The sequence below is a fragment of the Nicotiana tabacum genome, chromosome 1, assembly GCF_000715075.1.
Source record: "Nicotiana tabacum cultivar K326 chromosome 1, ASM71507v2, whole genome shotgun sequence".
Classification (NCBI taxonomy): Eukaryota; Viridiplantae; Streptophyta; class Magnoliopsida; order Solanales; family Solanaceae; genus Nicotiana; species Nicotiana tabacum.
This window is the reverse complement of record NC_134080.1, coordinates 18,287,718-18,301,315: the sequence shown is the minus strand read 5'-3', so window position 1 is coordinate 18,301,315 and position 13,598 is coordinate 18,287,718. Positions and strand designations below refer to the sequence as shown.

Here is a 13,598-nt window from a genome sequence, read left to right as displayed (position 1 = left end):
TGATCTTTGATGGGTCTAGCTCGATGCCTCGTCGACTGACTATGAATCCCAGCAATTTTCCAGATGGAACTCCGAATGCGCACTTGGCAGGGTTAAGCTTGAGGTTGTACTTGCGAAGTCTTAAGAAGAACTTCCTCAAATCCCCAACGTGGTTGGTCTGATGCTTTGACTTTATGATTACATCATCCACGTATACCTCAATTTCCTTGTGTATCATATCATGAAACACTGTGGTCATTGCTCTCATATAGGTTGCTCCGGCGTTCTTCAAACCGAATGGCATTACCCTGTAGCAATAAGTTCCCCATGGTGTGATGAATGCCGTCTTTTCTGCATCATCTTCATCCATTAGAATTTGATGATATCCGGCATAACAGTCCACGAAAGATCCTATATCATGCTTGGCACAATTGTCGATCAAGATATGGATATTGGGTAATGGGAAATTATCCTTTGGACTTGCTTTGTTGAGATTGCGATAGTCGACGCATACTCTAATTTTGCCGTCTTTCTTTGGCACAGGAACGATATTAGCTAACCAAACAGGATATCGAGTGACTCGAATGACCTTTGCTTCCAATTGTTTGGTGATTTCTTCTTTAATTCTCACACTCATATCAGGCTTGAATTTTCTCAGCCTCTGCTTGACAGGAGGCACCATTGGATCGGTGGGCAATTTGTGGACCACTAAATCAGTGCTCAAGCCCGGCATATCGTCATATGACCATGCAAAAACATCTTTGAATTCTATGAGTGCTTTAATTAAATCCTCTCGGATTTTTTGCTCGAGGTGGACACTTATTTTAGTTTCTCGGACATTACTCGTGTCCCCTATATTGACATCCTCGGTATCATTCAAGTTAGGTTTGATTTTTTCCTCAAAGTGAATTAACTCTTTACTAATCTCTTCAAAAACCTCATCTTCATCATATTCTGATTCATAATCACAATATGTTTCTTGAATTAATATTTCGGAATCAGATTGATTTTTAAGACTGGGCTGAAGATTCCTCATGCATGCCATATCACTAGAGCCAGCATAAAAAGAACTGTACAAAAAAGAAGAAAAAGAAAGCTATTAGGAATGATAATAAAAAGAAAAATGCTTTTTATTGGATAATGAAAGATAACAAGGTTTTGCACACTTCAAACCGACTGTAAGATAAACTTTGGGATTACAACCTTGAAATAACCCAAACAAACTGAAAGAAAATCAAAATAAACTACCAAGACTCCTTTCGAATTGGGATAGGAGTGGCTTCCCAATTATTGAGCTTTGTTTTCGGTCCAACGAATTGAACTTCTGCATTGCTACACTCTCCTCTGCTTTCCAACATATTCACATCACCAAACAATTTCTCGAACCTTTCAATTAATTCCTCCTCAGGATTGATCCGGGATTTAGGAATTGTTGTTACCGGGCGATTTTTAGCGCCGGTATTGACAAAAGACTTCGACAGCTGTGGTACTGGTTTTGGAAGAACCCATGCTTGGTGTTTCAACTTCCTGGCCTTTATCACGTCATTGGTGGTAGGTGTGAACCCTAAACCGAATGTTCCCCAGTTCTCGGGGAGAGATACTGGTTGTACAATTCCTTGCAAAGATAAGCCCAGACCTTTGCCGGGTATAAAGCCATTCTTCAGCATTTCATAAGCTACCATGACTGATGTAGAGGACACCTTTGGATTCGCAAGGTATTTTCCTTCTGGAATTTTCTCTACCAACACTGTGTCTGATACTTGGTATACCCATGGTCCTTGGTCAATTTCTGCTCCCTCGACTGGTACAATGGTGCTATTGTGAGCATTTAAATTTTCTTCTCCATGCACGACTATTTCTTGATGGTCCCATTCAAACTTGACAACCTGATGTAATGTTGACGGGACTGCTTTAGCAGCATGGATCCATGGTCGACCCAACAACAAGTTGTAAGAAACAGTCATGTCCAAAACTTGGAATTCCATTGTGAATTCAACTGGCCCTATAGTTAGTTCCAACACTATGTCGCCAAATGAATCTCTACTTCCACCGTCAAATCCTCGTACGCAGATACTGTTCTTTTGAATCCTCTCCTCTTTAATTTTTAATTTGTTTAAAGTGGAGAGAGGGCATATGTTTGCACTGGACCCATTGTCAACCAATACCCGGGTTACTACGGAGTTTTCACATTTTACGGTGAGGTAAAGAGCTCTATTATGCTCGGTACCTTCCGCAGGCAATTCATCATCGGCAAATGTAATTCTGTTTGTCTCAAAGATTCTGTTGGCTATTTTTCCCAAATGATTTACAGAGATCTTTTCAGGAACATGAGCTTCATTCAGGATTTTCATCAACGCCAGACGGTGTTCCTCTGAATGGATCAGTAAGGACAATAATGAAATTTGAGCGGGGGTCTTCTTTAATTGATCCACCACAGAATAATCATGGAGTTTCATTTTTCTTAAAAACTCCTCCGCCTCTTCTTCCGTCACAGCTCTCTTTGTTGGCATTGGATTGTTTTTAGTTTTTCTCAGCTCTTCGGGAGTAAAACATCTTCCCGAACGAGTCAAGCCTTGCACCTCACACACTTCTTCCTTGATTTCTTTGCCCTTGTACATTACGGTCATCCGTTCATAGTTCCATGGGATGGTTTTGTTGTTGATGATCGGCAGCTGGATTACAGGTGCAATAATAACCCGATCTGTACGTGCTCCTTCCACGAATACAACGGGTTTGTTAGCAACCCCTGGTACTATCACTTTTGGCCTTTCTTGTTTTGCGGAAACTTTGCTCGATGATCCCTCATCGACTATCATAGACGGTTCATCACCATTTTTGTTCTGCTTAGACACCGGCTTCTCCTCCATTAACTGCTTATCTGGCTTGGTTTCATGAGACTTGATCATCATGACAGTTTGTGACGGCTTCTTTGTCTCCCCATTAGCTTGTATGATTTCTATCATGTTAGCCTCTTGATGGGCTGGCATTGGATTTCTATTGATATTTGGAGCTTCGGGGTTTTGAACCTCGATTTTATTAGTATCAATCAGCTCTTGTATTGCATTTTTCAAATGCCAACATTTCTCCGTATCATGGCCTGGTGCACCGGAGCAATATTCACAGCTAATGGTGTAATCCAGATTCTTTGGAGGAGGATTGGGTAGTTTGGATTGTATTGGTCTCAGCATGTCTAGCTGTCTCAGCCTGTGGAACAGACTAGTGTAAGACTCTCCCAATGGAGTGTAAGTTTTCTTTTTCTGTTCCCTTTCTCCCCTGAATGCTGGCCTAGGCCTAAAACCTGGTCCGGGATAGGCTCGTGGGTAAGTATTTGGTGTGACAGGAGCACGCCAATTGGTGTGAACAGGTGGCTGATTGTATGCTTGAGCATGGTTAATGGCAAAATGAGGCTCTGAAGAGTGATAGTAGTGTTGGGATGAATCATGGTGGTAAGCTGATTGGCGAGGTCGTTGTTGATTATAGTAAAGCGGTGAACCTCTGGGTCCCGGCCAAATTCCTGAATCAACTATGGTTGCCTCCTCCCTCTTCTTTCTTCCGATTCCTCCTACCCCGCCTTGAATAGCTTGAGTAGTTGCCTTAATTGCTGAATAGCTCATGATTTTATTTGTCTTGAGGCCTTCTTCTACCATACCTCCCATTTTCACTACCTCGTTGAATGATTTTCCAACCGCTGAAACCAAGTGGGCGTAGTAAGTTGGTTCTAAGGCTTGGAGGAAATAGTCTACCATTTCGCTCTCCTTCATAGGAGGATCCACTCTTGCTGCCTGTTCTCTCCACCGAAAACCATACTCTCTGAAACTTTCATTGTGTTTCTTCTCAAATTTGGTCAAAGATAATCGATCTGGGATGATTTCCAGATTGTATTGGAAATGGTATGCAAATGCTTGTGCCAGGTCATCCCAGGTATACCATCTTCCATGGTCTTGGCGTGTATACCACTCCAAAGCTGATCCGCTTAGACTTTGACTGAAGTAAGCCATCAATAATTCATCCTTTCCCCCAGCTCCTCGCATCTTGCTACAGAAACCCCTTAGGTGGGCTACTGGGTCGCCGTGCCCGCTGTATAGGTCAAATTTGGGCATCTTGAAGCCAAATGGCAATTGTACATTAGGGAATAAGCATAAATCTTTGTAGGCTACACTGACTTGCCCACCTAATCCTCGCATGTCTCGGAACGACTGTTCTAGACTTTTGACCTTCCTGAACATCTCTTCTTGTTCAGCATTTTTGGCTGGCTTGTTAATTTCGGTTGGGAGATCAAACTGAGGAGCAGGTGAATTGATTTCGGAGGCTTTGAAGGTGGGCTCCGGGGGTAATATTGGTTGTCTTGGGCCTGAAATGTAGGCTCACTAGGAGATTTGTGAAATGTAGCAGGGGAGGTGCTACAAAAACAGGAGTCATAGGTGGAGGAAGGTACGGAACTGGTTTTGGAGGTGGAGACTGTGGTGTCTGAGAGGTGGTGCCTCGGTAGTGCTGATAAATGGGGAAACTTGGGGATAATTCAGTGGTGATATTATCTTGAGTTTGGATTATTGATGGAGCAGGGTTATTTGGGTAAGATGGGGGCAACTGTCCTGTAGACCAAGCTTGATACATTTCTGCCATTTGCTGCTTGAGCTTAAGCATTTCTTCTTTCATTTTCCCGACATCCATCTCTTCTATCTCCATACTTGTGTCAACATCTGGGATAGACATACTTTCGGGTATTGGTCCTTTTGATCTTGTGTGATAGTGATAATATGCCAGTATACTCTTTAGAGAAACTAACTGGTTGAATTCTGAAAATGGACAAACTTGTTAGTTTTGAGAGTTTAACACATATATAATCACACGTTGAGATGCAATGCTCCTAGACAAATAATCCCTTTCTATTATGCATTCGCTCGGTTGCTTGTATCGTCCCAGCTTTTAAATTTTTTTTATTGTTATTCACTTTTATTTACTACATATATCTTTATCGTGGTGGTCGAATCTTAGAGATTGCCTATGTATTATGTCAAACATGAATCAGACCTTGCGTAGTTCGGACCAAAGTCAATCATGTTTATTTATTACACAAAGATGGAATTACATTCGAAAACTTTAAGAAAATAGCTTGAAACACACACACTTAAATCAGAATAAAAGATACAATTCATAACATCTCACAAAATGCCCCACTTTCCACTTTTGTTCTCTAATATTGGATTATCTGCTCAATGTGGGGCTTGACCTGGATGGCCTCCCAGCGTACGATACATCCTTTCCAACTCTATTGCTAGATGACGAGCAAAAGTGGGTGCATGCTCTGTAAACCTTTCATAATCCATTCCTTGGCAGTTTACATAACTTTGAGATGTGAAGACTGCCAAGTCGTGGACTTGTGCCCTGAAACCTTGGAGACGTTGGTCTTGGTCTTGCAATTGCTGCTGACGAGTGGTGGCTATGTCTCTGACATGGTTTTCACGATCTAAAGCTGATTCTAATAGAGCTCGGAGTCTGGCCTGCTCTAATATTGCTTGTGATCTTTCCCTGTCGAGGTCTGCTTGTTGGTATTCTCTGTTGCATCTTCTTGCCTCTTCTAGTTGTGCACGAAGCTGGTCTTCTGATTGCATCCAATAATCTTTTTCCTTCTTGAATTGAGCCTTGTCTTTTTCGGATTGCCTATCCTGGCGTTCCTTGTTAGATCTGGCTTCTTCATTTAATTGTTGGATCCTTTCTTTTGCTTTGCTCAATGCCCTTTCGTTTTCTGCAAGAATGGAATCATAATCTTGCATTTTTTCGAAGAGATTGGCGATGGTTTTTTGATCTTTCCAGCTTCTCTTTGGCGTTTCAGAGACTCTTTTCATTTTTTGGAATCGAGCATGAAGATTTTCATTCTCACAAGCTAGACTCTTTTTCTCGCCTTTGGCTTCTTGTTCTTGCAAATCTTTCTCCAAACTGAGGCTTCTTAGATTTTCTTTTAGGGCATGGATAGTGGCTTTGTACCCTTTTTCTTTTTCTCCCCAGATTAACCGCTCTTGGATTTTATCATTGAAATTTTGAACATGGGGTCTTTTTGTTGGCCTTTTTAGCTCAGGTTCCGGTACATCATCCATGCGAGACCGTTTTTCGAACCACCTTGCATATCCAGGATTTATCTCACCCTTGGTAGCGTCTAGGACTTGAGTATCACTTTTCAAGTATCGGCACCCATTCCACATCTGCTGAAGTAGAGCTTCGGGAATAGTGGCTTCTGGGTGTAATTCGATTACTTGCATACTCAAATCTTCCTCATCAGGAACTATTTGATATCTCCCTAGTTGCCTTAGGACTCTTAGTGGTGCATATGGCTGAATGCTTCTCAATCCCAATAGTAGTAGATAATTATTTGAGGTTGACATATGTATTACTTCTCTCATCGGGAGCCATCCCAGAGTCCATTCAATTTGATTTGCCGTTAAAGCCTTTAGATGAGATACCCATGCTTCTATCCCTTCTGGAGCTTGGTAATTTTTTGTTCTTTCCTCATAGCTCTCGATGCAATTAGCTTTGTTCGACCCATACTGTATGATCTTGGGTTGTTGTTGGAGATGTTCAATCACCCACATTTGCAACAAAATTTTGCATCCTTCGAAAACCTTCGCTCCTGATTTGCATAAAGTCAAAGCCCGATAAATATCTGACAGAATGATGGGGACAAGGGTGTGATTTTCTTTAGTGGTGAGGATTTGCACAATTTTTGCGGTGCGAATATCAATTGTTCGCTCTTTATTTGGGAAGACCATGACTCCTAGAAAAGCCACCATGAAAGCAAATCGTCGGTGCATCTGCCAAGTGTCTTTGTTTTGCTTATTAGTAAGGCCTTTCTCATGAATTTCGAACCCATCTGACTTTCCAAATCTGGAATACAAAAAGTTGAAGGAACAACATCCATTGATGACATTGCTTTTCCTGATTTGACTGCTGATGTTCAGAAGACCGAAGAATCGATGTATTGAAGGAGCCTTTGTGAATATCAAGCTTTGATTTCTTAAACTTCCGTCAAAACCAACATAGCCAGCTACCTCCTCTAATGTAGGAGTAAGCTCGAAGTCAGAGAAACGAAAAACATTGTGAACAGGGTCCCAGAAAGTTACTAATGCCGTAATCAGATCATCCCGAGGCTCAACTTTCATAATGTCCGTGAGATTTCCCAAATGCTTGACGACCCATTTTTGACCGTCTTCGCCCAAATCATACCACCACATTTGAAGCTGACATAGAAATTCATCCGTACTTGTGGATGAGGGGCTTTGTGTGGTGCTCATTTTGTATCTGAAATTTAATTTTAATAAAGTCAAAATTTATTTTGGAAAATTTATACTAAAAATTATTTTCGAATTTTTTTTTTTATTAAATATTTTTATTTCAAAATTTAAAACTATTTTTTTTCCGAAAATTTTAAAACAACCCATTTTATTCCTTGCTTCTTACCATGATTTTATTTTAAGCTGGTCAACAAGCATGTTCGAGGCAAATGAATGCACAAGTAGCAAGTAGGATGCATCATGATGGTCTTTTAATTTTGGGTTCACCTGTCCTAGACAGACCCAACCCCTGTGTTGAGTCTCCAAGGGCAAATGCATATGATGCAAATATTCGTTCCTACTAGGGATCCGGTACATGGCTGAGTTATTCTAAGTGTAAAACCTTAGGTTGATTGTTCTAAACCTGGCTTACCCAAACGGACAGTTTGAGCCGAAGTGGGGGTAACGTACCGGGAGCACGAAAGTCTGCCCGGCCTAGTTACTTGTCCCAACTCCGTCTTATTTGGTATGACTTTAACAGAAAGGTGGGTCACGCGCACGTGTACACCATAAATTCAGAAGACTCAGAAAGAAGGGGGTTTCGTAGCAGTTGTATATATTCACAATTCAAATAATATTAAAGCGGTAAAAAAAAACATTTAGCATATTAGCATATAAACAGTTGAAAATTATATAGTAAGTAAAGCCAATAAAAACAGATATTTTAAGCTCGAATTCTTTAAACCCTGAACCAATGGTTCTGGGTTCGTTCCCCAGCAGAGTCGCCAGAGCTGTCGCACCTCCTTTTCGCCGCGCCCGCAGGGCGCGTGGGGAGTTTTCTCCAATTGAAGGACAGTCGAAACGGGATTTGTTTATTTGTTTTAGAGTCGCCACCTGGGAATTTTAAGGCGTCCCAAGTCACCAATTATAATCCCTGAATCGAGGAGAATATGACTCTGTTTATTATTCTGCGAACCAGAAATCCTGAGTAAGGAATTCTGTTAATCCGGAAGAAGGTGTTAAGCATTTCCGGATTCCGTGGTTCTAGCACGGTCGCTTAACTGTTTTTATTATTGGCTTAATTACCTTGATTTTATTAAATACATTGATGTTACATGTTTTTACTACCGCTTATTGATGACCCTTCTTTGAATCGAATTACGCGTACGTATATTCATGTTAAAAAAATTGCGGACTTGTGTCACGCGTACGTGTACACAATAACTTTTTATAATATATTTATTAAGCAATCATTTTTCGAAATTGTGTTGGATCAAGAATATTTGTTTTTCTTGAATAATGAACCGTACATCTCGGGTTTTTATGAAATTGATTTAACGCCTTTTGGAAAAATCCTTTTATTAAATATTCGTTCGAAATTGCGCGTACGCATAATCCGAATTTTTGCTTTTAAAAATATAATCAGGGTACGCGAACGTATCCCTAATTGTGCAAAATATTCGTAATGATATTAGGGATTTTTCACAAATTGTTTATTATATCTATACATTTTTATGTGAAAATCATGATAAATTCCCATTTAAGGTGCCCTTAAATTCTTTGAAAAGAATTTACAATTTATTAAATGTTGACCGTTGATTATATTTTCCGAATATAAGTTATATTCATTTCAACTATTCAATTTCAAAGGACAGAATACAAATATGATTAATATTATTTAAAAAAAAACAAATATGACATATATATATATATATATCAAAGAATAAATTGCATATAAAACTGAAAATGAATGATTCATAAAGGAAGGAAATATTTTCCAAATTTTTTTTCATGATTTACTTAATGCAAATTCTATTTCTAATTACCATTGATATCAAGTGTTGCAATTGGTACTTATACATCTCGTTTCATTCTCATATAATCGCTTTTAATCTAATAAGCCTAATTATTTGATCAATTTGTCTTATGAAGGTATATAGGTATCGAGTTTATAAGAAAGGAATTATTATACAAGTTAATTCAATAAAATTACCTTACATGCAACTTAACTGTATATCGTAAACATTCATAACATTTTAACATTGTAACAAGCTACATCATATCACCTTTCGCCAACGTTTATACACACATCTATTATCTTATAAAAATATACCAACAACACCATCTTAACCTTATTTAACAATAAATATCACTACTGTAATTTTCTTGGCACTTCTACATCACTTCTTGCTTAACTAACAACAAAATTAAATAATGACCAACATTCATGCCATATTCCCTACTTTGACAATTTAATATGATTAAACTAATGAGATAATGAGCTAATATTATTACAAATCTTTATACGAACTTTTAAAGTAAGACAATTAGCTCATAGCTATCAAATTGAATTCACTACTAATTAACTAACATAAAACAAAAATGAAATTTAAATTGATGAACTTGGACAAATAGAAAACAGAATTTCAATTCAAACTTCATTGATGAGTCATGTTGAATCTCTTTCCAACTTAAAATTTAAAAGACATGTACCTGGTATTGGAAAACAAGAGAAGATGAAGCTGAGAAGCAGCAACAGTAGTAACAATGTAGCACAACAACGACAGTCCAGCAACACAGGAATAGACCAGTAACAGTAGGAATAGTAGTAAACCCAGGAGACTATAAACGACTCCAAGTATAGAGAAGAAGTAAAAAGACAGGAAGGTTCTGACTATTTCAGATCTTAAGCGAGGCAATGAAACAGTAACTATTCTTTTCAACTTCAAAACTCTCCAAAATGAATTCTGTCCCTGTATATTCAGTGTATCCAGAATGTATATCGGGTGTATACTTCTCACTCCGCCCCCTCTTTTTTTCTTCTCTCTATCTAGTTTTTCCTCTCTTTTTTTCCACCCTTCTTCCTAAATTTTCTCTTCTATTTATAGCAAAATTTTCGAAATTTTCAGATTTATTTTTTTATTATTTTATTATTTTTTTAATTAAAAGAAATCCCACTTACAAATTGCTTTTATTTTTTTAGAAAAAGAAATCCCACCTTTATTTACTTTTATTTTTAAAATTCCAACTTTAATTACTTTATCTTATTTAAAATCCCACTTTTTATTTTTTTAAAAGAGAATCTCACTTTATTTAACTTTTCTTTAAAAAATAAACCACTATCTTTTCTTTTTCTTTTAAAAATGCTACTTTCAATTACTTTAAATTTTTTAAATTTTCAGATATCTTTATATTTATTTTTTAATTCCAACCTTCTTTTACTTTTAAATTTTTTAAAACTTTTTACTTTTTTTTTAAATTTTCTACATTCTTTTACTTTTTTTTTTTTTTTTTTTTTAAAATCATTTCCGAAATTACTATATATATATATATATATATATATATATATATTTTAAATAAAAATAATAAATAAAATAAAATATTTTCGGTATATATAAAAAAACAAAAAATAAAACTATTAATAGTGATAATTCACTTTTTTTTTTTTTTTTTTGGTTTTGTTTTGTGTTGGACAAAAATGAAGAAGGGGTGTTGGGTTAATGGACTGGGTCGACCCAGTTCGAAATGGACTGGGTCGTAGGGAAGATTGGGCCATTTTTGGGCCTATAGCTTGAAATTGAAGAAGAGGCCCAATTCCGACTTTCTTTATATTTTCGCTCTCTTTTCTTCTTTTATTTTTCTAAAACTAAATTATAAAATACTTAAACTATTATTAAGAACTAAATTAAGTTATAAAGGCGCAAATTAACTCCCAATAACAATTAACGCACAATTAAGTATTAATTAAGCATAAAATTGTATATTTGGACATTAAATGCTAAAAATGCAAACGATGCCTATTTTTGTAATTTTTAATTTTTGTAAAACAATTTTAATTACTAACAATTGTAGAATTAAATCCTACATGCAAAATGCGACATATTTTTGTATTTTTTATTAATTTAGCGAATAAACACGCACAGACAAATACAAATAATTCTTCAAAATATCACAAAATTGTACACCAAAGAAAAATCATTTTATTTTTGAATTTTTTGGGAGTAATTCTCATATAGGGCAAAAATCACGTGCTTATACATGTCTCTGTATTCAAAAAATTTTAAAATACATTGCACATATAGTTTACAATATTATTCACTTATTTAAAAGTTTTGATATGCTTCTGTAAAAGTAATTTTTTTTATGAAATTTGGAGACACTTTTCTACAGATTTTTTTTGAAAATGTTACTAAAAAAGGTTAACCAAGTTTGGTTTTTCAAAAGCTTTGCAAAAGTATTTCCATAAACAAACAGCCTAAATAGAGGAGTTCAATTAAGAGTTCCCAAATAATAATAAAAAATAGAGCCTGAAAATAATTTTTTCCCTTTTCTATCTCCTAAATTAATGCGAGAAAAAATTCATCAATACGCGTTTTTATTTTATTAATTTTCCTATCAAAAGTCAATATAAAAGACCCATTCAAGTATTTACCATAGAAAAATAAAAAAGAAATTTACACGCAATCCACTAAAGTATGCACATTCTATGAATCTTTTTATGGAAAATATAAAGTAGTACTAATAAAATGTTGCCTTTTTACTTTCCCAATACACACCACCCCCGCCGGCCCGAAACCATCGACCCAAAACCTCTTCTCCTCCTCGGACTCTCTTTTTCTTCCTTAAAATCTCCAAAAACCAAAGTGAATTTTCAGACTGAATCATAAAACTCAAAAAGTCTTAATCTTTTTTCAGTTTTTCATATGCAAACACCAAAAGATTTTAACTTGTTGACTGGTTGATCATAGTGAAAAAAGATGACCCAATTGAAACCCATTTTAACACATTTGGACGCCATTCCTTCAACCCCCGGAAAGTTTAAGCCCGATAAATCTTCACCCTACAGTCTCTATCGTCTCCGTTTTCACCCCACACTTTTCCCCAGGTTTACACTTTGGTCCTTCCTCTTCATCTGTTTCATCGTTTTGTTCTTTTTCTTCTCGCCGCCGACGAACCCCGCCGCCGGAAACAACCGTCGGAGCCTGAAAAACACGGTTTCGCCACCAGCAGCGCTCGGCCCGAACTGGGAGCGTCGGGTTCGTGCCTCGGCCCGGCCCAGGTCTAAGACGGGCTTTACCGTCCTAGTCACCGGTGCAGCCGGGTTCGTGGGGTCCCATGTGTCGCTTGCTCTAAAACGCCGTGGGGATGGGGTTTTGGGCCTGGATAATTTCAACCATTACTATGATGTCGGGCTGAAAAAAGCCCGAATGGGCCTGCTTGAACGTTCAGGTATTTATATCGTTGATGGTGATATAAATGATGCTGTTTTGTTAAAGAAGCTGTTTGATGCTGTTCCTTTTACACATGTCATGCATATGGCGGCTCAAGCCGGAGTTAGATATGCAATGCAGAATCCAGGTTCTTATGTTCATAGTAATATAGCTGGTTTTGTTAGTTTACTTGAAGCATGTAAAATGGCCAATCCACAGCCTAGTATTGTTTGGGCTTCATCAAGTTCTGTTTATGGATTGAATTCTAAAGTACCCTTTTCAGAAAAAGATAGAACTGATCAGCCTGCTAGTTTGTATGCAGCCACCAAAAAGGCTGGTGAAGAAATTGCTCATACTTATAATCATATACACGGGCTTTCGATTACTGGATTGCGTTTCTTCACGGTTTATGGGCCGTGGGGAAGGCCCGATATGGCATATTTTTTCTTTACTAAAGATATTTTGAGAGGCAAGGAAATCAAGATTTTTGAGACATCTGATCATGGTAGTGTTGCCAGGGATTTTACTTACATTGATGATGTGGTAAAGGGTTGTTTGGCAGCATTAGATACAGCGAAAAAGAGCACGGGGAGTGGTGGGAAGAAGAAGGGTGCTGCCCAATTGAGGATTTATAATGTGGGTAACACGAAGCCGGTGCCTGTTGGTAGACTTGTGAGTATTTTGGAAAAGTTGTTGAAGGTGAAGGCAAAAAAGAAGGTTTTGCAAATGCCAAGGAATGGGGATGTGCCATTTACGCATGCTAATATTACTTTGGCGCAAAAGGAGCTGGGGTATAAGCCTACTACTGACTTGGAAATAGGGTTGAAGAAGTTTGTGAAGTGGTATGTTAACTACTATGGTTCGAAGAAGAAGAGTGCATGGTGAAATCCTTAAAGTTGGTGGTGCTCCTATTTTTCTTGATGCCTGTCTTGATTCCTGTTGAATGCGTAGATGATGCCTCTTCATTGATTTGCCACATTGTTTTAGGTATTCTATTTGTAGGTGATCATTGTACATCCCGCTGCTGCTAGCGTGCTACTATTAAAGCATGTTTGATCTATTGACTCTCTTATGGTATTTTTATGTGTCATTAATAGCAATACTTCATACTTTAAATTGAGCTCTGGTTTATTCCAGTTATCAG

The 13,598-nt window shown here is 37.6% G+C and overlaps 1 protein-coding gene across 1 annotated transcript; it reads left to right on the top strand.

Annotated features, from left to right (window-relative positions):
* Positions 1-11,763: 11,763 nt before the first annotated feature.
* On the top strand, positions 11,764-13,598 carry LOC107803686 (UDP-glucuronate 4-epimerase 5-like). Its single transcript, XM_016627459.2, has one exon. The coding sequence runs from the start codon at positions 12,002-12,004 to the stop codon at positions 13,337-13,339; it is 1,338 nt and encodes a 445-aa protein (XP_016482945.2). The 5' UTR covers positions 11,764-12,001; the 3' UTR covers positions 13,340-13,598.